This window comes from Scyliorhinus torazame, chromosome 18 (assembly GCF_047496885.1).
Source record: "Scyliorhinus torazame isolate Kashiwa2021f chromosome 18, sScyTor2.1, whole genome shotgun sequence".
NCBI classification, from domain to species: Eukaryota; Metazoa; Chordata; class Chondrichthyes; order Carcharhiniformes; family Scyliorhinidae; genus Scyliorhinus; species Scyliorhinus torazame.
Window position 1 is genome coordinate 39,493,629 of NC_092724.1, and position 27,608 is coordinate 39,521,236.

At 52.2% G+C, this 27,608-nt stretch overlaps 1 protein-coding gene across 1 annotated transcript in view; it reads right to left on the reverse strand.

The window, feature by feature from the left end:
• The window catches only part of LOC140395143 (dedicator of cytokinesis protein 7-like), a 353,436-nt gene that overhangs the window by 308,469 nt on the left and 17,359 nt on the right, over positions 1–27,608 (reverse strand). Inside the window, exons 5-8 of the mRNA XM_072482618.1 lie at positions 15,376–15,543; positions 8,960–9,045; positions 4,055–4,121; positions 1,245–1,385 (exon numbers count right to left, since the gene is read on the reverse strand). Of these exons, the coding sequence (XP_072338719.1) occupies positions 1,245–1,385; positions 4,055–4,121; positions 8,960–9,045; positions 15,376–15,543 (462 nt within the window). The remainder of the gene's footprint in view (positions 1–1,244; positions 1,386–4,054; positions 4,122–8,959; positions 9,046–15,375; positions 15,544–27,608) is intronic.

Below are 27,608 nucleotides of genomic sequence, written 5' to 3' on the forward strand. Positions count from 1 at the left end.
AGCAGTGCTAGGGTGCCACCTGGCCCAGATTCCAGCCACCCAAGGGCCTCCGATCACCTTGGAGACCCCACCCCCCAAGTGGTGTTCTGCCTGGTCCCCTTTTCTGGGGACCAGTGCTGAACGGCGCCCGGCTGGGGTCTGCTCAGCGAGGCCGGTAGATATCCGGGCGCTGGCTCAATCTGCCGTCTGCAGAGTTAAGGGAGTTTTTAAACTCACTTACTCTGCGAGACTGGACCCCGCCCACATTGCAATGAGCTCTCGAAAGCGTAACGACCATTGGGAATCCCGGGAGTGGCCTCCCCCGGTATCTTCCGGCCACATTTTGTCTCGATTCTGGTAGGACGTGGCCGGTAAATTGGACCCAAAGATTCCCTTATGTCTAGGGCAGCACGGTGGCGCAGTGGTTAGCCCCACTCCCTGACGGCGCTGAGGACCCGGGTTCGATCCCAGCCCAGGATCACTGTACATGTGGAGTTTGCACATTCTCCCGGTGTCTGCGTGGGTCTCACCCCACAACCCAAAGATATGCAGGGTAGGTGGATTGGCCACGCTAAATTGCCCCTTTATTGGCTAAAATAATTGGGTACTCTAAACTTATTTTAAAAGATGGCTCCCTTATGCCTGACTTGCTCCTACAAGGTTTTCCATAAATTATGTAGCGCAGTCTTGAACCCTCTATACATGAAGGTGTGCATTATATTACCATGATTACGTGGCCTTATCTTCTTCTGTCCCATCTTTTAGCTTATCCACTCGTTTTTTATTGTATAAACAGAGGCACCGAGATTAATGATTAAGCTGAACTAACTGTGTTGATGTTCTCCTGTACGCAGAAGCATTTATACTGTACGGTTGCCGGTTTGAATGTTTGTTGCGTTATTTGTAAAAATGTCATTGGTTGTAAAGGAGTTTGGGATGTCCTTAAATCATGAAAGTTGCTATATAAATGAAAATTCTCTCTTTCTTCTGTCTCTTTTGCAGGATATGGAAAAGTTAAAGTTCGAGTAATGATCAGTATATGGAATGGACTCCCCGATAAAGAAGTTAAGGCAATAGTTGGTGGCGTTGGAGTGGGGGAGGGGGGATGCTTTAGAATTAATTACGATGGTCCAAATGATCTTCTTCCTCGGCAGGCATCTCGCCATACACAATGAAATCAATATTTACATTGAAGCTAAACAACTAAAGGTTTTCAGGGTGTTGTGCTGCCCAGGAACATGGCAGGATTCTGGTACAGACAGTACCTTAATGACCAGGTAAACTTCAGCAGAGGGCTGGGTGATTGAGAAGATGGCCTTTCTGAAATAGGTGAGGAGACGTGGCTGTGCCTGCAGAACATCTTGAAATTCTTCCGAGTTGAGATCCAAGTAGAAATTTTCTGAAATCTATGGAGACAAAGCAGAATCTTTAATGGCATGAAACTGAAAACGTAAGACACAGGCAGACACCAGGCTCTTTTAATTGCTTTTGTTCCTCAGTGGTGGCCAATTCTTCGGGTATTATCAGCGCTCGCTGCCAACTCCTATCCTAGATCTGACAGGAATGTTTACCCCACGACATTCCAATGGGGCAGCAGCAAGTAAAACACCCGGACGTTTGTGACAGACGCAAGAATGAGGAAGTTTTATACCAAGTTCCCAGCAGAGAATGAAGATAGTGATCAACTCAAAATCAGCCAGAATAGAATAAGGGAGACGGTGTCACAATGGCGTTTTCACTTCACTAGTAACCAATGTCGAATCCCACTGCAGCAGATGGTGAAATTTGAATTCAATAAAAATCTGGAGTTCGAAGTCCAATGATGGCACGGTAGCATAGTGGTTAGCACAGTTGCTTCACAGCTCCAGGGTCCCAGGTTTGATTACTGTCTGTGTGGAGTCTGCACGTTCTCCCCGTGTCTGCGTGGGTTTCCTCCGGGTGCTCCGGTTTCCTCCCACAGTCCAAAGATGCGCAGGTTAGGTGGATTGGCCATGCTAAATTGCCCTTAGTGTCCAAAAAATGTTAAGTGTGGGTTACTTGGTTACAGGGATAGGGTAGATACGTGGGCTTCAGTAGGGTGCTCTTTGTAAGGGCCGGTGCAGACTCGATGGGCCGAATGGCCTCCTTCTGCACTGTAAATTCTATGATTCTATGACCTTGAAACCATTGTCAAATGCCGTAAGAACGCTTCTGGTTCATTTTATGGCCGGAAATCTGCCACCCTTACCTGGTCTGACCTACTTGTAACTCCAGATCCACAGCTTTTCAGTCAAAGGCAATCAGGGATAGAAACATACTTAGAAAATAGAAGCAGGAGGAGGCCATTTGGTCCTTCAAGCCTGCTCTGTCATCTATTATGATCATGGCTCATCATCAAGTTCAATACCCTGATCCAGCCTTCCCCTCATATCCCTTGATCCATTTAGGCCAAAGAGTTATACCCAATTACTTCTTGAAATTACACAATGTTTTGACCTCAATTACTTTTTGTGGTAGTGAATTCCACAGATTCACCATTCTCTGGGTGAAGAAATTTCTCCTCACCTCAGTCCTAAAAGGTTTACCCCTTATCCTCAAGCCATGACCCCCTAGTTCTGACTCCCCCAACATCGGGAATATTTTTTCTGAATCTACCTTGCCTAGTCCTGTTAGAATTTTGTTTCTGTGAGATCCCCTCTCACTCTTCTAAACTCCAATGAATATAATCCTAACTGACTTAGCCTCTCCTCATATGACAGACCCGCCATCCCAGGAATCAGCCTGGTAAACCTTCACTGCACTCCCTCCATAGCAAGAACATCCTTCCTCAGTTGGGCAATAAATGCTGGCATGGCCACATCCCATGAAAATAATTTATTTTAAAAATCTAGACAATCGCTCCTCTTTCATGGTTTCATGATCAGACCATTCTCAATGCTCTCAAACCTATTTGTTATTCATTCTTTCCTTTTATACGCTTGATATTTCAGTATTACCAGCTCATCCCACAAGCAAACCTCACGTTCCCTGTGACCCAGTGTCCTGTTACCTTCCCAGCACCAAGGTAAATATCGAGATCCAGGGGTTGAACAAAGAACCATTGTCACTCTATCCCAGCTTACTGGATATATCAGGTATTTCCATGTGACAGTGGATCCGGCTATAAACTAACAAGTTTACTCAATCCCTCAGCCCACCATTGACAGGTCACAACTTCACCCATCAAGACCTTAAGAACTGGAATTGTCTCTCCACCTCTCTAAAAACTCTTTGGGCGGGATTTAAGTAAATGGGAATGAAGTCCCATAGCGAGCGCATTTAACTGCATGATTCCTGGTGCTCGCAGTGACAAGAAACACGCTACAAAACGGCACTGGTGTTAGATAGGGGACCTCAGTGGGAATATGTGACTGAGGCTGCACATGGCACAGTTTTGTGCATTAAAGAGCTCCGCTCGCTACAACTCCTCAGTGTAGCAAGAGATCGGGACACCATTTGTAATTGGCATCCCAATGTCTGAAGCATCCGAAGCAACACCCCCAAGCACCAACACACTATGCACAATGTAAAGTGCCAGGCTGGCACCCAGGTGGCACTGCCAGGATGCCAGGCTGGCAGTGTCAGTGTGCCTGAGTGCCATCAGCGGTGTCAGGGTATCACTCTGCCCAAAGGACATGCACCTGGGGACCTCCAATCCTCTGGGAGACCCCCACAAGTGCTGTTCCATCTGGTTCCCATTAGTGGAGACTGGACAGAGCTCACCCAAGGTCCCCAAGGCAAAGGACATACCTCCCACACCTCGGTTACCTCAGTGGTTCAAAAAGACTTGCTGTTAACATACAGAAGACTATGAAGACTTATTTAATGGACACTTTAACCAACACAATTACAACAATTGCCAGCAATAAAAAATCCAATGTAGACAATTTATTGTTTCTCAGTTTCCACCTTGACAACATTTCATATCAAACATATTAAGTAACTGTACCAGCACGGTTCCTGGCTCACTAACCTACTGCGGATCCCAGGAATCCTATGGGAATAACTTACAAAGCTTTCAGATGCTCAAGGCTTACTGAGCTTGATCAATAATTACCTTTTTCCTCTCCTTTAAATCGTACAAGGCCAAAATCAAAAAGAGCGGCTCGATTTCAATTTCAAACCTGCGGGACAAGAAAGCAGACGGAATTGTGGTCAGAGGTTGTGAGGGCTTTATTTATCACGTGCTGCCTGTCGAAATGTACGGAACAAGGGGTCACAGTCTTGGGACACGGGGTAGCCATTTAGGACTGAGTTGAGGAAGAATCCTTTACTCAGAGGGTGTGGTAGGATTCTCTACCACAGAAGTCTGTGGCGGCCAAGTCACCAATATACTTAAGAAGAAATAGACAGATTTCTAGACTCTAAAGGTGTCAAGTGGGATAGGGAGAGAGCTGGAGTAAAGCGTTGAGTCAGAGGATCAACCATGATCATATTGAATGGTGAAGCAGGCTCGAAAGGCCAAGTGGCCTACTCCCATCCTATTTTTTTTCTATGTATCTATATTTCATTTTTTTCTTCGCATGATAAAATATGTATTGTATTTGGCAGTGGTAATCTGGTGCAGTTTTATTAATACAGCTGAAAATAAGCGTTTATAATCACTGTGCCAACACCCACATTTACAATCAATATAAATTTGCTTGTTCCCTTACAAATGACCGTGTCTCACTAAAGTATGCATTGGTTTGCTGTCTGAAAGGGCACAGAAAGAAAGGGCATGAGAGGGTATAGTATCCAGATCACACAACAATCGGGTTCGCACAATGGCTCCCAGCTCACCCTATCTTTGCCTCGATGTGGGCAGCACAGTGGCGCAGTGGGTTAGCCCTGCTGCCTCACGGCGCCGAGGTCCCAGGTTCGATCCCGGCTCTGGGTCACTGTCCGTGTGGAGTTTGCACATTCTCCCAGTGTTTGCATGGGTTTCATCCCCACAACCCAAAGATGTGCAGGTTAGGTGGATTGGCCACGCTAGATTTCCCCTTAATTTGGAAAAAATTAATTGGGTACTCTAAATTTTTTTTAAAATCTTTGCATAGATAATGAGTGGTACGGGAGGCATGGTGGCGCAGTGGTTAACACTGCTGCCTCGCGGCGGCGAAGATCTGGGTTCGAATCCGGCCCCAGGTCACTGTCCGTGTGGAGTTTGCACATTCTCCCAGTGTCTGTGTGGGTCTTACCTCAGTGTTAAACCACTGTTGCACCTATATTAGGTGATGTATGGTCGGACCTGTACTACAGGTACCTGGTAGTCCCTGCCTGCTGGCTCCGCCCAGTAGGCGGAGTATAAATATATGTGTCCTCCGTGCAGCAGTCATTTCGCCAGCTGCTGTGTGAGGCCACACATCTTAGAGCAATAAAGCCGCAGTTGTATTCAACTCTCGTCTTTGTGCAATTGATCGTGCATCAACCTCCACAACCTAAAGATGTGCAGAGTAGGTGGATTGGTAACGCTAAATTGCCCCTTAATTGGGAAAAAAAAGAATTGGGTACTCTGAATTTATGTTTAAAAAAAAGAGTGGTAAACTCCTGATATTAATGGGTGCAGGGTGCATACTTAGAAGAGAGTAGCGTCACCAAATCTAAGAGAGCATCGGGTGCACATTTGAAATTATTAACAGCAGCTTTGGAATGGAGAGGACGGGCCGGGTTACAGAGCAGCTCTTCAAGTGAGGAGCGGGTTACAGAGCAGCCCCACCAGTATTGGCCGGGTTAAGGAGCAGCTCCGCCAGTGAGGGCCGGGTTTCAGAGCAGCTCTGCCAGTGAGGGCTGGGTTACAGAGCAGCTCTGCCAGTGAGGGCTGAGTATCAGAGCAGCTCTGCCAGTTAGGGCTGGGTTACAGAGCAGCTCTGCCAGTGTGGACCGGGTTTCAGAGCAGCTCTGCCAGTGAGGGCCGGGTTTCAGAGCAGCCCTGCCAGTGTGGGCTGGGTTACAGAGCAGCTCTGCCAGTGAGGGCTGGGTTACAGAGCAGCTCTGCCAGTGAGGGCTGAGTTTCAGAGCAACTCTGCCAGTGAGGGCTGAGTTTCAGAGCAGCTCTGCCAGTGAGGGCTGAGTTTCAGAGCAGCTCTGCCAGTGAGGGCCGGGTTACAGAGCAGCTCCGCCAGTGAGGGACGGTTACAGAGCAGCTCTGCCAGTGAGGGCTGAGTTTCAGAGCAGCTCCGCCAGTGAGGGCTGAGTTTCAGAGCAGCTCTGCCAGTGAGGGCCGGGTTTAAGAGCAGCTCCGCCAGTGAGGGCCGGGTTTAAGAGCAGCTCTGCCAGTGAGGGCCGGGTTTAAGAGCAGCTCCGCCAGTGAGGGCCGGGTTTCAGAGCAACTCTGCCAGTGAGGGCCGTGTTACAGAGCAGCTCTGCCAGTGAGGGCCAGGTTTCAGAGCAGCTCCGCCAATGAGGGACGGTTACAGAGCAGCTCTGCCAGTGAGGGCCGGGTTTAAGAGCAGCTCCGCCAGTGAGGGCCGGGTTACAGAGCAGCTCTGCCAGTGAGGGCCAGGTTTCAGAGCAACTCTGCCAGTGAGGGACGGTTACAGAGCAGCTCTGCCAGTGAGGGCCAGGTTTAAGAGCAGCTCTGCCAGTGAGGGCCAGGTTTCAGAGCAGCTCTGCCAGTGAGGGCCGGGTTACAGAGCAGCTCTGCCAGTGAGGGCCGGGTTACAGAGCAGCTCTTCCAGTGAGGGCTGGGTTACAGAGCAGCTCTGCCAGTGAGGGCCAGGTTTAAGAGCAGCTCTGCCAGTCAGGGCCGGGTTACAGAGTAGTCCTGCCAGTGAGGGCCGGGTTTCAGAGCAGCTCTGCCAGTGAGGGCCGGGTTTCAGAGCAGCTCTGCCAGTGAGGGCCAGGTTTCAGATCAGCTCTGCCAGTGAGGGCTGGGTTACAGAGCAGCTCTGCCAGTGAGGGCCGGGTTTAAGAGCAGCCCTGCCAGTGAGACCGGGTTTCAGAGCAGCTCTGCCAGTGAGGGCCGGGTTTCAGAGCAGCTCCGCCAATGAGGGCTGGGTTTCAGAGCAGCTCCGCCAATGAGGGCCGGGTTACAGAGCAGCTCTGCCAGTGAGGGCCAGGTTACTGAGCAGCTCTGCCAGATAGGGCCGGGTTACAGAGCAGCTCTGCCAGTGAGGGCCGGGTTACAGAGCAGCTCTGCCAGTGAGGGCCAGGTTACAGAGCAGCTCTGCCAGTGAGGGCCAGGTTACAGAGCAGCTCTGCCAGTGACGACCCAGTTTCAGAGCAGCTCTGCCAGTGAGGGTCAGGTTACAGAGCAGCTCTGCCAGTGAGGGCCGGGTTACAGAGCAGCTCTGCCAGTGAGGGACGGTTACCGAGCAGCTCTTCCAGTGAGGGCCGGGTTACAGAGCAGCTCTGCCAGTGAGGGCTGGGTTACAGAGCAGCCCTGCCAGTGTGGGCCGGGTTTCAGAACAGCTCTGCCAGTGAGGGACGGTTACAGAGCAGCTCTGCCAGTGAGGGCTGAGTTTCAGAGCAGCTCTGCCAGTGAGGGCCAGGTTACAGAGCAGCTCTGCCAGTGAGGGACGGTTACAGAGCAGCTCTTCCAGTGAGGGCTAAGTTTCAGAGCAGCTCTGCCAGTGAGGGCCGGGTTACAGAGCAGCTCTGCCAGTCAGGGCCGGGTTTCAGAGCAGCTCTGCCAGTGAGGGCCGGGTTACAGAGCAGCTCTGCCAGTCAGGGCCGGGTTACAGAGCAGCTCTGCCAGTGAGGGCCGGGTTACAGAGCAGCTCTGCCAGTGAGGGCTGAGTTTCAGAGCAGCTCTGCCAGTGAGGGCCGGGTTACAGAGCAGCTCTGCCAGTGAGGGCCGGGTTACAGAGCAGCTCTGCCAGTGAGGGCCAGGTTTCAGAGCAGCTCTTCCAGTGAGGGCTGAGTTTCAGAGCAGCTCTGCCAGTGAGGGCCGGGTTACAGAGCAGCTCTGCCAGTGAGGGCCGGGTTTCAGAGCAGCTCTGCCAGTGAGGGCCGGGTTACAGAGCAGCTCTGCCAGTGAGGGCCGGGTTACAGAGCAGCTCTGCCAGTGAGGGCCGGGTTACAGAGCAGCTCTGCCAGTGAGGGCTGGGTTACAGAGCAGCTCTGCCAGCGAGGGCCGGGTTTAAGAGCAGCTCTGCCAGTGAGGGCCGGGTTTAAGAGCAGCTCTGCCAGTGAGGGCCGGGTTACAGAGCAGCTCTGCCAGTGAGGGCCGGGTTACAGAGCAGCTCTGCCAGTGAGGGCCGGGATTCAGAGCAGCTCTGCCAGTGAGGGCCGGGTTACAGAGCAGCCCTGCCAGTGTGGGCCGGGTTTCAGAACAACTCTGCCAGTGAGGGACGGTTACAGAGCAGCTCTTCCAGTGAGGGCTGAGTTTCAGAGCAGCTCTGCCTGTGAGGGCCGGGTTACAGAGCAGCTCTGCCAGTGAGGGCCGGGTTACAGAGCATCTCTGCCAGTGAGGGACGGTTACAGAGCAGCTCTTCCAGTGAGGGCTGAGTTTCAGAGCAGCTCTGCCAGTGAGGGCCAGGTTTCAGAGCAGCTCTGCCAGTGAGGGCCGGGTTTCAGAGCAACTCTGCCAGTGAGGGCCGGGTTTCAGAGCAGCTCTGCCAGTGAGGGCCGGGTTTCAGAGCAACTCTGCCAGTGAGGGCCGGGTTTCAGAGCAGCTCTGCCAGTGAGGGCCGGGTTACAGAGCAGCTCTGCCAGGGAGGGCCGGGTTACAGAGCAGCTCTGCCAGTGAGGGCCGGGATTCAGAGCAGCTCTGCCAGTGAGGGCCGGGATTCAGAGCAGCTCTGCCAGTGAGGGCTGGGTTACAGAGCAACCCTGCCAGTGAGGGCCGGGATTCAGAGCAGCTCTGCCAGTGAGGGCCGGGTTTCAGAGCAGCTCTGCCAGGGAGGGCCGGGTTACAGAGCAGCTCTGCCAGTGAGGGCCGGGTTTCAGAGCAGCTCTGCCAGTGTGGACCAGGATAGGGGACTTCCCTCCACGATTTTGTTTTATTATTAAGTTGTAAGTTTGTACAAAATTGACTCACCTGAACTCCAGAAAATTAATTTGAAATCTGTACTCAAATTGTTCAGATGGTGACTGTGGAATGGCTCGATAGTGCGCAGCTTCTTCCTGTGATGAGGTGAAAATGATCAGAATTTTTTTTTGTTAATTGGCAATAACTCCATCAGGTGAGAAATTAAGGCTGAGGGAAAATTTAAAGAAGAAGTGCAGGAGGTTGGGTCAGCAGCTGTAAAACTAATATCTGTGCTGAAATTATTCCATGTTTTTCTTGTCAGATGCTGATGGGCTTGCTGTGTATCTTCTAACTGGCAGTATGTCATCAGAATGAGAAAATAGGGGCCTATCCCCATTGGGGATTCTGAGAGGATGTTTCCCTTTCTTGGAGGGGTCTCAAACTAAGGGGCATGGTTTAAAGATTATGGACAGGATTCTCCATTGGCCAACGCTGAAATCGTGAAACGGGATTGGGCAGAGAATCGGTTCTGACTCCGAAATTGCGGCGGATGCGGATTTAATGCCAAATCGCAATTCTCTGTCACCTCAACAGTGATACATAGATACATAGAACCTACAGTGCAGAAGGAGGCCATTCGGCTCATCGAGTCTGCACCGACCCACTTAAGCCCTCACTTTCACCCTATCGCCATATCCCAATAGCCCTTCCTGACCTTTTTGGACACTAAGGGTAATTTAGCATGGCCAATCCACCTAACCGGCACGTCTTTGGACTGTGGGAGGAAACCGGAGCACCCGGAGGAAACCCACGCAGACACGGGGAGAACATGCAGATTCTGCACAGTCAGTGACCCAGCGGAGAATCGAACCTGGGACCCTGGCACTGTGAAGTCACAGTGCTAGCCACGTGTGCTACCGTGGTGTCAATATCCGGACAGGCAGTGACCGAGCAGGGAATCAAACCTGGGACCCTGGCGCTGTGAAGCCACAGTGCTAGCAACATGTGCTACCGTGCTGCCGTGGCGTCAATGCGTTCCGGAAGCACTTACAGTAAACACGGTTTGCATATCATTAGCGGGCCAGACCTGGTATTCTCCGGGGCCTCGGCAATTCTCCCCCTCTGATGGAGCGAGTTCCCGATGGCGCGGTTCACGTGTGCTTTTAAAAATCGTGAAACTGGTGTGGTGGCTGCTGAGGGCGAGAGAGGGGGTATGGAAAGTGTCCAACATGGCCATAGTGTGCTGACAGTTGTGCCACTTGCCGGGGGGGGGTTTCTGCCAGAGCCGGGGGTGTAGAAGTGGGTGGCCAGGAGCTGGGCTGTGGGGTCGGGATGGATGGGCATGGAACAGCAGCCATGCAGCTGCGCATGCCACTGACTGCTCATTGTGAACTTAGGGTCACTGGTCGTATAGGCGTCCCCCCCTTCCACCCCTCTGGGTGCCCTCTGGCCCCAGCCGACCCATCAGCTGTATGGACATGTGCCAGCACAACCAGTGCCATCTTGTTGGCTGGGTCGAGTGTGTGTGTGTGGGGATTGTGCTGTGTATGTGCGGCTGCAGCTTGTCATCCTCCCGGACCTGGTGAATCCCGCACCATCTTTCATTGGAATCGATTGTGTTCCATGCGTCGCCGAGCTAGCCCCTCCACAGTAACGGAATTGGTCCACTTGCTGCACCAGTTTCGCTGTCATGAAAGTCCACAAATTCTGCGTTGGCGTCAACACTTGGGGCTGGATTCTCTGATTTTCAGGGCTCTGTCAGGAGGGTCCGTGGCATTTTACATCAAAAACATCGGCGGCGCCCCGTCACCAATTCTCCAACCGGTGAGGAGCTAGCAGCCGTGCCAGGTAAAACATCCGGCCTCCACGACAAAAACGGCTGGAGAATTGCCGGGTCTGTGGCCGCGCATGCACATGCCCCCTGCAACATGGTGCCGGCTGTGCGCGGACCCTATCTACCAGATAGTGCCCCGCTGGATACACCCTGGCCACTCCCAACCAGTCCCCCCAGCTCTCATCGAAGCCCCCCCGGCCAGCAGCACGGCTCCCACCGACTGTGGCGGCATGGGACACAGTCCACAGCTGCCACGCCAGGTTCCCGCATAGCTGAGAACAGGGGCGCAATTCTCCCCAAACGGCGCGATGTCCGCCGACTGGCGCCCAAACCGGCGCCAATCAGACGGGCATCGCGCCGCCCCAAAGGTGCGGAATGCTCCGCATCTTTGGGGGCTGAGCCCCAACATTGAGGGGCTAGGCCGACGCCGGAGGGATTTCCGCCCCGCCAGCTGGCGGAAACGGCCTTTGTTGCCCCTGGCGCAGAAATGACATATCGGGGCGGCGCATGCGCGGGAGCGTCAGCGGCCGCTGACAGTTTCCCGCGCATGTGCAGTGGAGGGAGTCTCTTCCGCCTCCGCAATGGTGGAGACCGTGGCGAAGGCGGAAGGAAAAGAGTGCCCCCATGGCACAGGCCCGCCCGCGGATCGGTGGGCCCCGATCGCGGGCCAGGCCACCGTGGGGGCACCCCCCGGGGCCAGATCGCCCCGCGTCCCCCCAGGACCCCGGAGCCCACCCACACCGCCTTGTCCCGCCGTTCAAAAGGTGGTTTAATCCTCGCCGGCGGGAGAGGCAATTTATCGGCGGGACTTCGGCCCATCCGGGCCGGAGAATCCAGCGGGGGGGCCCGCCAACCGGCGAGTCCCGATTCCCGCCCCCGCCGAATATCCGGTACCGGAGACTTCGGCAACCGGTGGGGGCAGGTTCACGGCAGCCCCCGGCGATTCTCCAACCCGGCGGGGGGTCGGAGAATGACGCCCCAAGAATCAACCGCGTGGACGCTGGCCCATCGGGGATGGAACATCGGGGGAGTGCCTTCAGGTGGCTTCCTGAGGCCTTCCCGATGGCGTACAGCGCGCTGCTCGATGATGACATTTTGGAGGGGGGGGAGCATCCTCATTTCATCGTAAAAAGTGATTCTCCGCCCGATCTCCGATTACAAAATCGACGTCGAGGAATGGAGAATCCCGCCCTCAGTCTCATAAACGGAGAATCACGCCCTCAGTCTCAGAAACGGAGAATCCCGCCCTCAGTCTCAGAGACAGCGAATCCTGCCCTCAGTCTCATAAGAACATAAGAACTAGGAGCAGGAGTAGGCCATCTGGCCCCTCGAGCCTGCTCCACCATTCAATGAGATCATGGCTGATCTTTTGTGGACTCAGCTCCACTTTCCGGCCCGAACACCATAATCCTTAATCCCTTTATTCTTCAAAAAACTATCTATCTTTATCTTAAAAACATTTAATGAAGGAGCCTCTACTGCTTCACTGGGCAAGCAATTCCATAGATTCACAACCCTTTGGGTGAAGAAGTTCCTCCCAAATTCAGTCCTAAATCTACTTCCCCTTATTTTGAGGCTATGCCCCCTAGTTCTGCTTTTACCCGCCAGTGGAAACAACCTGCCCACATCTATCCTATCTATTCCCTTCATAATCTTATATGTTTCTATAAGATCCCCCCTCATCCTTCTAAATTCCAACGAGCACAGTCCCAGTCTACTCAACCTCTCCTCGTAATCCAACCCCTTCAGCTCTGGGATTAACCTAGTGAATCTCCTCTGCACACCCTCCAGTGCCAGTACGTCCTTTCTCAAGTAAGGAGACCAAAACTGAACACAATACTCCAGGTGTGGCCTCACTAACACCTTATACAATTGCAGCATAACCTCCCTAGTCTTAAACTCCATCCCTCTAGCAATGAAGGACAAAATTCCATTTGCCTTCTTAATCACCTGTTGCACCTGAAAACCAACTTTCTGCGACTCATGCACTAGCACACCCAGGTCTCTCTGCACAGCAGCATGTTTTAATATTTTATCATTTAAATAATAATCCCTTTTGCTGTTATTCCTACCAAAATGGATAACCTCACATTTGTCAACATTGTATTCCATCTGCCAGACCCTAGCCCATTCACTTAGCCTATCCAAATCCCTCTGCAGACTTCCAGTATCCTCTGCACTTTTTGCTTTACCACTTATCTTAGTGTCATCTGCAAACTTGGACACATTGCCCTTGGTCCCCAACTCCGAATCATTTATGTAAATTGTGAACAGTTGTGGGCCCAACACTGATCCCTGAGGGACACCACTAGCTACTGATTGCCAACCAGAGAAACACCCATTAATCCCCACTCTTTGCTTTCTATTAATTAACCAATCCTCGATCCATGCTACTACTTTCCCCTTAATGCCATGCATCTTTATCTTATGCAACAACCTTTTGTGTGGCACCTTGTCAAAGGCTTTCTGGAAATCCAGATATACCACATCCATTGGCTTCCCATTATCTACCGCACTGTTAATGTCCTCAACAAATTCCACTAAATTAGTTAGGCATGACCTGCCTTTTATGAACCCATTCTGCGTCTGTCCAATGGGACAATTTCCATCCAGATGCCTCACTATTTCATCCTTGATGACAGATTCCAGCATCTTCCCTACTACCGAAGTTAAGCTCACTGGCCTATAATTACCCACTTTCTGCCTACCTCCATTTTTAAACAGTGGTGTCACGTTTGCTAATTTCCAATCCGCCGGGACCACCCCAGAGTCGAGTGAATTTTGGTAAATTATCACTAGTGCATTTGCAATTTCCCTAGCCATCTCTTTTAGCACTCTGGGATGCATTCCATCAGGGCCAGGAGACTTGTCTACCTTTAGCCCCATTAGCTTGCCCATCACTACCTCCTTGGTGATATCAATCCTCTCAAGGTCCTCACCTGTCATAGCCTCATTTCCATCAGTCACTGGCATGTTATTTGTGTCTTCCACTGGAGAAAAGGAGAATCCCGCCCTCAGTCTCAGAGACAGCGAATCCTGCCCTCAGTCTCAGTAACGGAGAATCTCGCCTCAGTCTCAGAAACGGAGAATCTCGCCTCAGTCTCAGAGACGGAGAATCTCGCCCTCAGTCTCAGAGACAGCGAATCCTGCCCTCAGTCTCAGAGACGGAGAATCCCGCCCTCAGTCTCAGAAACGGAGAATCTCGCCTCAGTCTCAGAAACGGAGAATCTCGCCTCAGTCTCAGAGACGGAGAATCTCGCCTCAGTCTCAGAGACGGAGAATCCCGCCCTCAGTCTCAGAGACGGAGAATCCCGCCTCAGTCTCAGAAACAGAGAATCCCGCCCTCAGTCTCAGAGACGGAGAATCCCGCCCTCAGTCTCAGAGACGGAGAATCTCGCCTCAGTCTCAGAAACGGAGAATCCCGCCCTCAGTCTCAGAGACGGAGAATCCCGCCTCAGTCTCAGAGACAGAGAATCCCGCCTCAGTCTCAGAGACGGAGAATCTCGCCTCAGTCTCAGAAGCGGAGAATCTCGCCTCAGTCTCAGAAACGGAGAATCTCGCCTCAGTCTCAGAAACGGAGAATCTCGCCCTCAGTCTCAGAGACGGAGAATCTCGCCTCAGTCTCAGAAACGGAGAATCGCGCCCTCAGTCTCAGAAACGGAGAATCTCGCCTCAGTCTCAGAGACGGAGAATCTCGCCTCAGTCTCAGAGCCGGAGAATCTCGCCTCAGTCTCAGAGCCGGAGAATCCCGCCCTCAGTCTCAGAAACAGAGAATCTCGCCTCAGTCTCAGAGACAGTGAATCCTGCCCTCATTCTCAGAGACAACGAATCCTGCCCTCAGTCTCAGAGACGGAGAATCCTGCCCTCAGTCTCAGAGACGGAGAATCCTGCCCTCAGACTCAGAGACGGAGAATCCTGCCCTCCGTGTCTATAATTTAAACTGAAATGAGGATTTACTTCTCTCAGAGGGTCATTAGTCTGTGGAATCTCTTCCTCAGAATGCAGCAGAGGTTGGATCACTGAATCGTTTGCAGGCTGAGTTAGACAGATATTATGACTGACAGAGGAGTCAGAGGTTATGGGGGTTGTTACAGAATGCCATTTTGAGTACAGAGTGTTCTTATAAGCCTTTCTCCTATGTGATTGTTTTACTGGCATCTGCTGAGGGTTCTCAGCATGTGCGAGCATTCGGCAGGCTTTTACAGTCTGCAAGTGGCTGACCTATAGTAAGCACGACCTGTTTTACTACAGCTCCTGTTTTCACAGTTATTACTGTAACTACTGTTCTGCTGTGTTACCTTTATTGTTAAACCTTGTTTTAACCTTCTTTTAAACAACAAATTCAACCACCTGCTTTGTGGTCTCAAGCTACCACGGGGTGCAGGCTGGAAAGTGGAGTTGAGGGCAAAATCGGGCCAACCATGATCTCATCAAATGGCCGCGAGGGACTAAATGGCCTACTCCTGCTCCCAATTCTCATGTTATGCCCTTGTGAGTGAACCCTCCTTCCCCACGATCTCCATTGACACACATCCTCATTCCTGAACTGGTTTCAGTATTTTCTGCAAGTTCATTTCTGGAGCCTCCAGTGATTGATCCCGTGCGCAATCCTATTTGCTTCCTCGGTACGCACTACCTGACGCGGGCTCACCTCAGCAGACGGTGGGTAGAGTGTAAACAGATCCGCCAGCCTGCCAGATTTACGTATCATTTCGTTCCTCCGGTCAACCTCCTTGAGATCAGTGGGCCGCAGCAGACCTTGGATGAAGCGTTCTGGAGCCTCAGTCTGTAGCTCGTCTGCCTGGGCTGCATCAGAGCTCTGTAGTAAAGAAAGTACTTTTAGAGCAAATTTCACAACCTCAAAGCATTTTACAATCAAGGAGGCATTCTTGAAGTCTAGTCAGTGGAATGTAATGTGTTAAAACACAACAGCCGAAATAACACACAGCTAGACCCCACAAACAGTCCGAAAAACAATAATGGCCGGATCGATGTTGGCAGAGGAATAAATATTGACCACTTCCCTGGGGAGATCGCCCCTGCTCTTCTGCAAAATAGCACCTAGGAATTATTTTCTTTAAAAAAATAAAAATTTAGAGTACCCAATTAATTTTTCCCAATTAAGGGGGAATTTAGCGTGGCCAATCCACTTACGTTGCACATCTTTGGGTTCTGGGGGCGAAACGCACGCAAACATGCGGAGAAAGTGCAAACTGCACACGGACAGTGACCAACAGCCGGGATCGAACCTGGGACCTCGGCGCCGTGAGATAGCAGTGCTAACCACTGTGCCACCGTGATGCCCATCTACGGATTATTTTTAACTTCATCTCAGTTTGATGTCACATCGGAAATGGGAGTTACAGACTCTTTACAAATTACAACCTCAGTGGTTCAGACCTCATTACCTCTTTCAAAGTCCCTCTCTGTAATGTTGCTGATTTAACAGTATGGTGCAACCAGTTCTGACCTGTGTCCTGGGTTTAGAGTGCAGAAGTAGGCCAATCGGGCCATTGAGTCTGCATCGGTGGGGCCGCCGATTCTCCAGCCTGGATGGCCGCGTGGATACGACAGAGTCCCGCCGGCGCCGTTCACCCCTGGTCGCAGCCGGTGGGAACTCTGCGCAAACGGTCAGGGGGCGGCCTGTGGTGGGGGGGGGGCTTCGATGGGATCTGGCCCGCGATCGGGGCCCACCGATCGGCGGGCTGGCCTCTCCCCCACCGGGCCTACTTTCTGGCGCGGGCAGCCCCTGAACACCGACACCATGTTGAGTCGGGGCTAGCACGCTAAAGAAGTCCCCCGCGCATGCGCAGGTTGGCACGGCGCCCATTTGCCGCCGGGAAGGGAGGCTGGAGCGGCATGAACCACTCCAGCCCCGTTCTGGCCCCCTGTGGGGGACAGAATCGGTCATCCCCGGGCGCGAAAACCTGGGCTCCATTTGGGAGAATCGCCCCCATAATCTTTATTGTCACAAGTAGGCTTACATTAACACTGCAATGAAGTTACTGTGAAAAGCCCCTCGTCGCCGCATTCTGGCGCCTGTTGGGGCACACAGAGGGAGAATTCAGAATGTCCAAATTATCGAACAGCACATCTTTCGGGACTTGTGGGAGGAAACCTGTAGCCCTCTGGGATGGCCACTTACAAAGGATCCTGGGAAATATGGCCACCTGCAAAGGACCATGGGAAATATGGTCAACCCAGGACTCAGACGCTCAGAGCTTATGTATATTGGCAACTCAGATAACTAGACGCTATCGAAACCCCCAGATACTTTGCATTCTAATGGCCCATTTCCCCAGAACAAAAGACCTGTACTCAGGTAACAGATATAGAAACAGACTCGTGGGCGCCACTCCCTTTGCTCAGGGAGCCCAAAAAGTCAAGGTCAATGATGGCTCAGGACATGCCCCGCCTTCAAGGCACCTGCCCCTTTATTGGCCAAAATCGAAGGCAGTAATCGAAGCCTGCCGAATTATTGGGTCCAAAGCTAAGGACCGCCCAAAAGAGTGCGAAACCCCAGAAGGATAAGAGGGACACTGCCATGTGTTCAGTCTCTCTTGGCTCCGGCGCTCGGTCTCTCTCGGTCCCGACTTACACCTAAAACCAAGTGTAGCATCAAGACCAGAAGACAAGTTCAAGACCAACGATCGCTACCAGACGGATGAGCCCAGCAGAACCAAAGTCACTTCTCCAGACCCAGCCACGCAAGATCTGAACAAAGGCCTTGGGTGAAATTCTCCGGAAACGGCGCAAACCAGTCGGGCATCGTGCGGCCCCAAAGGTGCGGAATGCTCCGCATCTTTGGGGGCCGAGCCCCAACCTTAAGGGGCTAGGTCGGCGCTGGACGAATTTCCACCCCGCCAGCTGGCAAAAAAGGCCTTTGGTACCCCGCCAGCTGGCGCGGAAATGACATCTCCGGGCGGCGCATGCGCGGGAGCGTTAGCGGCCGCTGACGGCATTCCCGCGCATGCGCATTGGAGGGAGTCTCTTCTGCCTCCGCCATGGTGGAGACCGTGGCAGAGGCGGAAGGGAAAGAGTGCCCCCACGGCACAGGGCCGCCTGCGGATCGGTGGGCCCCGATCGCGGGCCAGGCCACCGAGGGGGCACCCCCCGGGGCCAGATCGCCCCGCGCCTCCCCCAGGACCCCAGAGCCCGCCCGCGCTGCCTTGTCCCGCCGGTAAGGTAGGTGGTTTAATCTACGCCGGCGGGACAGGCATTTTAGTGGCGGGACTTCGGCCCATTCGGGCCGGAGAATCGCGGGGGGGGGGCCTGCCAACCGGCGCGGCGCGATTCCCGCCCCCGCCGAATATCCGGTGCGGAGAATTCGGCAACCGGCGGGGGTGGGATTCACGCCAGCCCCCGGCGATTCTCCGACCCGGCGGGGGGTCGGAGAATCTCGCTCCTTGTTCGTCTGCATAAAGTCGGGAGCCTGAAGTTAAGTACAGGTTGTTGTAGTGTTAGGTGTAATTTAGCTTGTAGGGTTTTATGTTGCATATCAAAGTAATTCTTGTGTGTAAATAAACTATCATTGAACTTGAACTAACTATCCACGCATGTATATAATGAAGTGCAGACAGGCAGTGATTGACATACAGAATGACCAGTAAGCACACAGCACAGTGCAGCCAATCACCAGACAGGACACCACCACTATAAAGCCAGAGGGCACTAGGTTTCCCACTCTCTCTGGAGCCAGCCACTGAGACAGTCAGAGTCCACGAGCTAGGAAGTGCAAACACCATGCGGTAGCTGGTAACTCTGGTCAGGCTACTACAAGGTCTCCCGTCAGTTCAGTATAGTGTCGACCCACAGTTAAATATGTATGTTAGTTCTATTGTTCAATAAAACCGTGTTGGATCTTCTACAGTGTTAGAGATCTGTTTCTCGCATTGCTGCATCAAGTGCAGTCCACACCGAACCGACCTGCCTAACACATCATGGTACCACGGAGTGATACTGAAAATGGACGGACCTACCTCGAGTGAATCAGCATTGACCAGCAAGCAGCCATCCGGTGACATGGAAAACATCCAGCCTCCTCCACAGCTCCGCATCTCCGGCAACATCGGTGCAAATTGGAAGCTCTTCAAGCAAAAGTTCCTCTGGTACATCGAGGCCTCCGACCTCGAAGCAGCATCGGATGCCAGAAAGATCGCGCTATTTCTGTCCACCACGGGGGACCATGCCATCCACATCTACAACTCCCTCACGTTCGCTGATGGCGAAGACAAAACAAAATTCAAAATAGTCCTGCTGAAGTTTGATAGCCACTGTGACATTTAGGTGAATGAGAGCTTTGAACGGGACGTTTTCCAGCAGAGGCTTCAGGGCAAGGATGAACCTTTTCAGTCCTTCGTCACCCATCTCCGCATCCTAGCGCAGTCATGTAACTATGACTCAACGGCTGATTCCATGGTCCGTAATCAGATCGTTTTCAGGGTCCACTCCGACTCCCTTCGGCAGCAGCTCCTGAAAGTCAAACAGTTGACCCCCTCTGTCGCTATCGAGACGTGCGTTGTCCATGAGCATGCTAAGAATCGTTACTCCCACATCAGGGCGACAGAAACTGCGAAGCTGGCCTCCCACGAGGCGGAATGGGTGCAGGCAATTGCACAAATGCAGGGCCTGAGCATCGAGGAGAGTGGCCGTTTTGTGCGCTTTTCCCGGGTCTCTGTGCATGCGGGCCACAACCGAGCGGACGACGAGCCCGACAACCCGACTGTGCAGGTGCGTACGTCGACCGACCGCATTGCGCATGCGCGATGGCGCACGGAACGCGCTGACGTCGGCGTCATCACGTGTCCGAATTGTGGCTCCGCCCACTTAAAGCGACAATGTCCGGCAAAAGGACGCCGGTGTCTACAGTGTGGCAAGCTTGGCCACTACGCAGCCATTTGCAGATCTGCTCCACCGCTCAGCAGCCAGCGATCCCAGCTGCGGCGCAGAATTGTCCACTCAATACAACAAGGCATGCCAGATTCCGATCCCGACAGCCCAACGGACCCTGATGCTGAGTGCCTCAAGTCCCCAAACCAGGTAGGCATCATAACAACACATGCGCTGCCTTCCACCACACCTACGCAACGCCTCTCGATCCTCAGTGTGGATCCCAACGACGAGTGGTGTGCTGTCCTCACAGTGAACAAGGCCCGCATCCGGTTCAGACTGGACACCGGCGCATCGGCAAACCTCATCTCGAAATCCGACCTCGACACCATCCGCGCCAAACCAAGCATTCTTCCACCTGCCTGCCAGCTCCTTGACTACAATGGCAATGCCATAGCTGCCAGTGGCTCATGTCAACTGGGGGTAATCAATAAGGCGATCAAGGCGACGCTGCGGTTTGAAATCGTCGGGCCTGACAGAGTGTCCCTGCTCGGTGCTCGTGCTTGCAATCTCCTGAACCTTGTTCAATGCGTCCACACCATGTCATCATCACCGGAGACGGCCTCGCCCGATGGAAACTTGCAAGCCGACACAGATGACATCATCACGCAGTACCACAGCGTGTTCGCCGGAATGGGCACGCTCCCATACCGAAACAAAATCCTGCTCAAGCTGAACGCCACCCCTGTATTCCATGCACCTCGCCGGGTGCCGGCGCCCCTCAAGGATCGTCTGAAGAAGCAATTACAGGACCTCCAAGACCAGGCCATCATATCAAAGGTTACAGAGCCCACAGACTGGGTCAGCTCCATGGTCTGCGTCAAGAAGCCGTCAAGGGAGCTTCGCATTTGCATTGACCCTAAGGATCTAAACCAAAACACCATGAGGGAGCATTACCCGATACCAAAACGAGAAGTGTTGACCAGTGAGATGGCTCATGCCAAATTCTTTACTAAGCTCGACGCCTCCAAGGGTTTTTGGCAAATACGATTGGTCGCAAGCTGTGCACGTTCAACACCCCGTTTGGTCGTTATTGCTACAACCGGATGCCTTTTGGCATCATATCTGCCTCCGAAGTATTTCAGCGCATCATGGAACAGATGATGGAGGGCATCGAGGGGGTACGAGTGTACGTTGACGATGTCATTATCTGGTCCACAACGCCCCAGGAAGACATCGCTCGCCTCAAGAAGGTAGTCCAAAGAATCCATGAACATGGTCTTCAGATCAACAGGGCCAAGTGCTCATTTGGTCAATCGGAGATCAAATTCCTAGGTGACCACATCTCGCAGCAGGGCATACGGCCAGACGCCAACAAGGTCTTGGCGATCAACGCCATGAAGACCCCGGAGGAAAAAAAGGCGGTCCTCCGCTTTCTCGGAATGGTCAACTTCCTCGGGAAATTCATTCCCAATATGGCATCCCACACCACGGCCCTCCGCCATCCCGTCAAAAAGTTGACGGAATTCCAATGGCTGCTCACGCATGAAGAGGAATGGCGCGAGCTGAAAGCGAAACTCACAACAGCCCCGGTTCTAGCGTTCTTCGACCCAATCAAGGAAACCAAGATATCGACTGATGCAAGCCAGGATGGCATTGGGGTGGTGCTCCTTCAGCGGGATGACTCCGCGCCCTGGGCTCCAGTGGCGTATGCCTCCAAGGCCATGACGCCCACTGAGCAACGGTATGCTCAGATTGAGAAGGAGTGTCTGGGCCTCCTAACAGGGATAGTCAAGTTCCACGACTATGTTTATGGCTTGCCGAAATTCACGGTAGAGACGGACCACAGGCCTCTAATCCCCCAAATCCAGAAGGATTTAAACGACATGACACCTCGGTTACAGCGTATTCTTCTAAAGCTACGCCGCTACTACTTCGAACTGGTCTACACCAGTGGTGTAGCATTACTGGAGGAGTTGCATTACTGGTCAGAGATGATATCAAACTGTGATTAAGGCGGGCACGATGAGGATTCGAGCACTGCGGCAACATGGGTAGAGCTAAGAAATAGGAAGGTGTTGCTCTTTTTATCCTTAGTTTTATTACCTCTGATTATGTCACCTTTGCTCACGAGTCGCCTGGTATCTTTCTGATACCGCCACGTGGTTCAAGCTCGAGTTATGATTAATAAGTCAGCACACCGCTTAGTAAGATTGAAATCAACGGTCATTTATTATATACAACAATTAATGCTGACACAATAATCCTACTATCTATATCGAAACCTACCACTACTGGCCAATACCTAACTTAACTTCCCTGGCCCACCAGGTCAGGGAAACGGATGGCTTATCGAATCGGATCTGGCCCGCGGGATTCAAAAGGCTGATACGGGTCGATGGCTAGGAGTCTTTATCGGGTAGCGATCGCTGGAGTCAAACTTACAGTTTCTTTGTCGAAGGTTCTTGTGAAGGTTGCGAGCAGGAAGAGAAGGGAGAGAGAGCGAGATCTGAACTTGGCCCCTCACTTTATAGGGCCCAGGGGCTTCCCGCCTCTCGGGGTGGCCCTTGACCCTGAGTCCCAAGTGATTGGACTTGTTCCCAATCACTGGGTTCGATATGCTCCAATAATGGGGCGATTCCTCGATCGGGGGGTGGTCGTTCACCTGTCTTTGTTTTGGCCACTGCAGGCGCCGACAGGTCTGGCCCGGCATTCAATTGCTAATATGTTGCAATTGTTCCCGGGGCTAGCCGATTAAACTGCAGATGTCTGGGTTGATGTGCTGCTAGTAGTCTTGAGTATCGATCTGGGCCGACTTCCCCAGAGCCGATTACGCTATTCTGTCTGCAGCTGTCCGTTTGTGTCCTGTTGGCTGCTTTTCCCATCAGCCTTTTCGGTTAGCCATTTTAAATCGGGTTTTGGCCAAATTAATAGGGAATCAGCCATTTTAGGTGGCTACAGTCCCTCCTTGTGATCCTAACGTGAAGCGTGAAGGATCACATAAATTTTGTCCTTTCCGTCCCCTGACCGGGGGGACACCTCCTACATGGCCACTATTCTGACCCTAGCTATGCACAAAAATTTACCTAAACAATTCTTGAGGGCGCTATGTCAGGCAGGGGCATGCATCTAAAAAAAATAAAAACTTGGAACCTCTAATTTTACCTAAATACACTCATCAAGCATTGCATCATCCTATCTCTCTAAAACAAACAACAACAATCATAACATTCCATATATTCTTTCCTGGCTTGGCAGTCAAGCTCAAGATCATACATTTTTTCTTGTTACAGGTAGTTTTGTACATCTTTTATTTACAGGAAAACGCAAGTGCTTGTTCTTTATTTTTGTATTATAGGTCGTGGGGGTCTGGGGTCTGGTCATACCCGAACATAGGGGATTGGATCCGATATACCGGGGTTCGAGCGCGGTACGCTCTCCTTCTCCACTTGCGGAGGCGCATAGTCTGTACTGCACAGCAGAGTATAGCCAATGCCAACAGTGCTTCAATAACGTATGACAGGGAGTACCAAGTTATGAACTTGGCACACCAGGATAATGCAGCGTGGCTGGTGACTGGGCCCTCGATACTGTGGGGCAGTGAAACATTAACGGCAGGGGGGTTTGAAGTAATGGGGTCCGCGTTCCCGCACAACCAAATGTTCAGTATAAAAATCTTGATCACGATGAAAGAAGTCCTCATGGCTGTCCTCTTTCTTTTTCTGTCTTTGTGTTCTCTGTTTTCTCCGGTCCTGGAGCTTCTGGAGTTCTGTAAAACAAGCATAGTATCTGTAACTACCTTGGTATAATATCCAGTATGTTAGTGTGTCTGTCCTTCGGGGCCAATTATTCCCTTATAATTGGTCACTCTATGTGACTCCCTCATTTTTTTTTCTCAAAACAAATGTTAGGACACGGCACACTTCCCAATGGTGGACCAGTGCTAAGTTTATCATCCAGATGCTCTAGGATGTAAATAGCATTTGGCAGCAACCCAAAGGTTGCCTAAATAAATAAAACTGTTTTTGAAAGGAAAAGGTTGAATGAGGTGCGTATGGGCCACGACGGGTAAGATTTGGATGGAGTCCCCGGGTAGGACGGCTACCAATACCGTATCTCCCCTACCCGAGCGTTTTTGACCAACGGGGGGGGGGGTCCCCAGGCAGGGCGGGTCTCACGCCGTTTCTCCACTGCCTGAGCAACCGACAAGAACGGGCAAAAATGTAGTCATCATGGTGGGGTTGCTGCTGTGATTCTCCCGTCAAATCAGATCGGGCATCTGGCACTTGGACCAGTACCAGCCGAAAAGCTAGTTCCTCTGAACAAGCGTTGGGTGCTGTGCTTCTACCATCGAATCAGAACGGGCGTCTGGTGCCCGAACAGGTATCAGCTAAAGTGTCTGCAGACAAGCTAGTTCCGCTGAACAAGCGTCTGGTCTGTTGACCAGGTATCTGCAGATAAGTTGGTACCACTGAACAGGCGTCTGGCCGCGGTGGGGGTTTTGGAAAGAGCTAAAAAGTTTCAGGTGAATGGGTGTGTGACAGTGAGACCCATTCTCCTGTCGGACGAACAACATTTAAACAAACCGACAAACAACGCAAAACATTCTGCAGGTTCCATCAGGAAGGACAACACTTTACACCAAGTGTCTCCCTTAAATCATCATGTGGACACCTCAGTTCTCTGTTGCGAACAGGGTCGCAAAGGGGTTGGCGGATTGGGGGTCTGACTCGGGGTCGTCCCCTTCTCCCGGGTGCCAAATTCTGGAGTGAATTAATGTTGAGAGGGCTGCGTGGTATGAGTTGGAGTTGCTCTTGTCGTTGCGGACGAGTCTGTAGGAGTTGTCGCGGTGCCAATGGCGTTCGTCAAGTTGTGTCGGGGTCATCCGTGTGGTTCGGTGGTCGGTGGTGTGGTTTGTTTAAGAAAGTGATGAGGAAGGGGTCACTGGAGTCGAACTCAGAGTCGCTGGGTGTGGGACCAGGATAGTAGGGAGGCGTGCTGTGGCTGTCGTCCGAGTCACAGTCGCTGTCTCTGCTGCTGCAGTCTGTGGGCGTTCCGGGGCGGGGTGTAACGTTTGTGGGTGGAGTCGGGGGCGAGTCCGTGTCTGGGCTGGACGTGGTGGGGGTTGGTGTGGTCACGTTCGCTGTGGGCGGGGTTTGGTCTGCGACGTCAAGCATGACGTGGTGGGCGTGGTTTGACTGTGCTCCATAAGCCTTTAGCTGGTTTATGTGAAACGCAGTCTTACCATTTTGGTATTTGATTTTGTATACCGATGGGCTTTCTTTATCCGTAATGGAGTACGGACCCGAGTATTTTGGAGACAGAAATGTGCTGGGGTTATACACAGACAACATCACTTGTTGTCCTATATTATACTCCGTTGCATGTACTGCCTTATAGAAACAGGCCTTGCTCTGTTTCTTTTAGTACCCAGTTTAACAGCGGCTGAGCCGTTTTTACATTTACAAGTAATTGTTCAACGGCTTTCTCGTGTGTGAGGGCCGTAACTTCAGGGCTGGTCAGGTCTAAACCTAACAAGTACTCTGTCCCTTTCATGGGGCGTCCGGTCATGAGGGTGCGTGGGGTGTAACCTGTGGAGGTGGAAACAGTGTTACGCAAAAACATCAGCGCAAAGGGGAGGACCGAATCCCAAGTGGTGTTGTTCTGCTGGACCATTTTTCTAAGGGTGGTTTTTAGGGTCCGATTCATGCGCTCCACTATACCACTCGACTGTGGGTGGTACGCAATGTGGAATTTTGGGGTTATGCCAAATATCGTGAGGACGTTCTGCATGACCCGTCCTGTAAAGTGAGAACCTTGGTCCGATTCAATACTGCGGGGGAGTCCCCATCTTGTGAAGATGTGGTGGGTTAGGATTTTGGCGGTGGTTTTTGCGGTGTTGGTGCAGGCTGGAAATGCTTCCACCCACTTTGTAAAAGTGTCTATGACCACCAGAACATATTTATAGCCATTCCTGCAAGGGGGCAATGGACCTATAAAATCGATCTGGAGGTTAGTCCAGGGGCCGTTAACGGGTCGGGTGTGGCTGAGATGTGCCTTTTTGGCATATCTATCTGGGTTGTTCTGAGCGCAGATGAGGCAATACTCAATGTAATGGGATAAATCGAGCAAAATTCTCCATCCCGCCCCGCCACATTTCTGCCCCGACCCGCCGGCGGGATGCTCCGTTACACCGGCCGGTCAATGGGGTTTCCCATTGTGGGGCAGCCCCACGCCGTCGGGAAACCCCCGGGCGCCGGCAAAACGGAGACTCCCGCCGGCGGAGAATGACGCCCATCCTCTTTGAGATTAGGCCACCAACAAAGCTGTTTGAGGTGGGCTGCGGTGGGTTCGATTCCCTGGTGTCCATGACCATCATGGAATAAACAGATTATTTGGTTCCTATCCTGCTCAGGAACTACATAAAGGGTGTCCTTTAGCACCACACCGTCATGTGTGGTTATTGTATTTCTGTACCTCTCGTATGAGGCTGGAAACTTCCCTTTCACGATTTCAGTGAGAGCGCTATCCTGCTTCTGGGCCTCTACTAGATCTTCGATCCTAGTCTGCGCGACCTGAACTGCACTCACTGGCGCACTCACTGGGGCGCTCTCGGGGGGCTTCCAAAAATACCCATGCCTGGATCCTGCCTTAGCCAGCGCGTCGGCTTTTACATTTCCGGGGGGGAGGAACGATGGTGGCTGCGGACCTTTATAATGCCAAAGGTCTGGTTCTTGGCTTTTTGCAAAATATGGTGGAGTAATGGGGCTGAGGGGAGGGGTTTCCCATCCGTGGAAACAAATCCTCTTGTTTCCCAGAGGGGCAGAAATTCAGTGAGGCTGTTGCACACGTATAGGCTGTCTGAATATATGTCTGCTGGGCTGGGGAAGGAATCTGGGTGCTCTACAATGTAAGCGATGGCCGCAAGCTCTGCTGCCTGCGTGCCTAAGTGTCCGAGTAATTTTAATGCGATTTCCTCAAAGGCGCGTCCCTGCGCGTCCTCAACATAAATCCCACAACCTGTTATGCGTTGCCCATCCAGGACTGTGGAAGATCCATCCACATAGATCCTAATGGGGTCACACGTGTCCGGGTGAGGGGGGTTCTGAGATGGAGTGGCTAGTTTTCTGGGGAGTGTTTTAGCTACAAAGGGGCCTGTATTATGGTGGGGTGAGATGATCTCACACTCATGGGGGGGTTCCGGGGTACTGTAGATTGTCCGCTAAGTATGTGTGTGTTTTGGTCCGTTTGACTGTGATGTCCCGTCCTTGTAAGAGAAGGGTCCACCTAGCAGCGCGGATTTGGCTGACGGTACCGTCTTTAAGTCGTCCGTCCAGTAAAAGCTGGGTGGGGGTGTGCTTGGTCAAAATGGTGATGGGGTTCAGTCCGGTAATGTATGAGAAGTATTGGACTGCCCAGAAAACTGCGAGCAGGTGCCTCTCACAGGCTGAAAATCCCTGCTCCACAGCATTTAGAATTCGGGAGGCATAAGCCACGGGTCTTAGTTGGTCATGCCGTTCCTGCAGGAGCACGTCTGAAAGGGTGCGGTCTGTGGTTGCTACCTCTATTGCGTAAGGGGAAAGTGGGTCGGGAACTTGTAGTGCGGGGTGGCTATGAGTGCCTGTTTTAATGATTCCACAGCATCCGTATGCTGCGGAAACCATTCCCAGGGGGCTCCTTTCTTTAAGAGCTCTGAGAGGGACGCTGCTTTGCTGGCGAAACCGTCAATGTGGTTTCGGCAGTAGCCAACCAGTCCTAAAAACGACCGGAGGGCGGAAACGTTTTGGGGAAGGGGCAATTTAGCGATCGAGTCAATTCTTTTGTGCTCGATCTCGCGTTTGCCGTGTGTGATGATAGTACCCAAATATATCACCTTTTCTTCCAATATCTGGGCCTTTTTGGGGTTGACTTTACAGCCAATGGAATGTAGTAATTCCAGGAGTTCGGACAGAAGCTCAATGTGCTCTTCCTTTGTGTCTGTCTGCAGTAGTAGATCGTCTACATACTGTACCAGATATTCGGGGCGAGAAAGTTTCGCTGGTCCATTTGCCAACT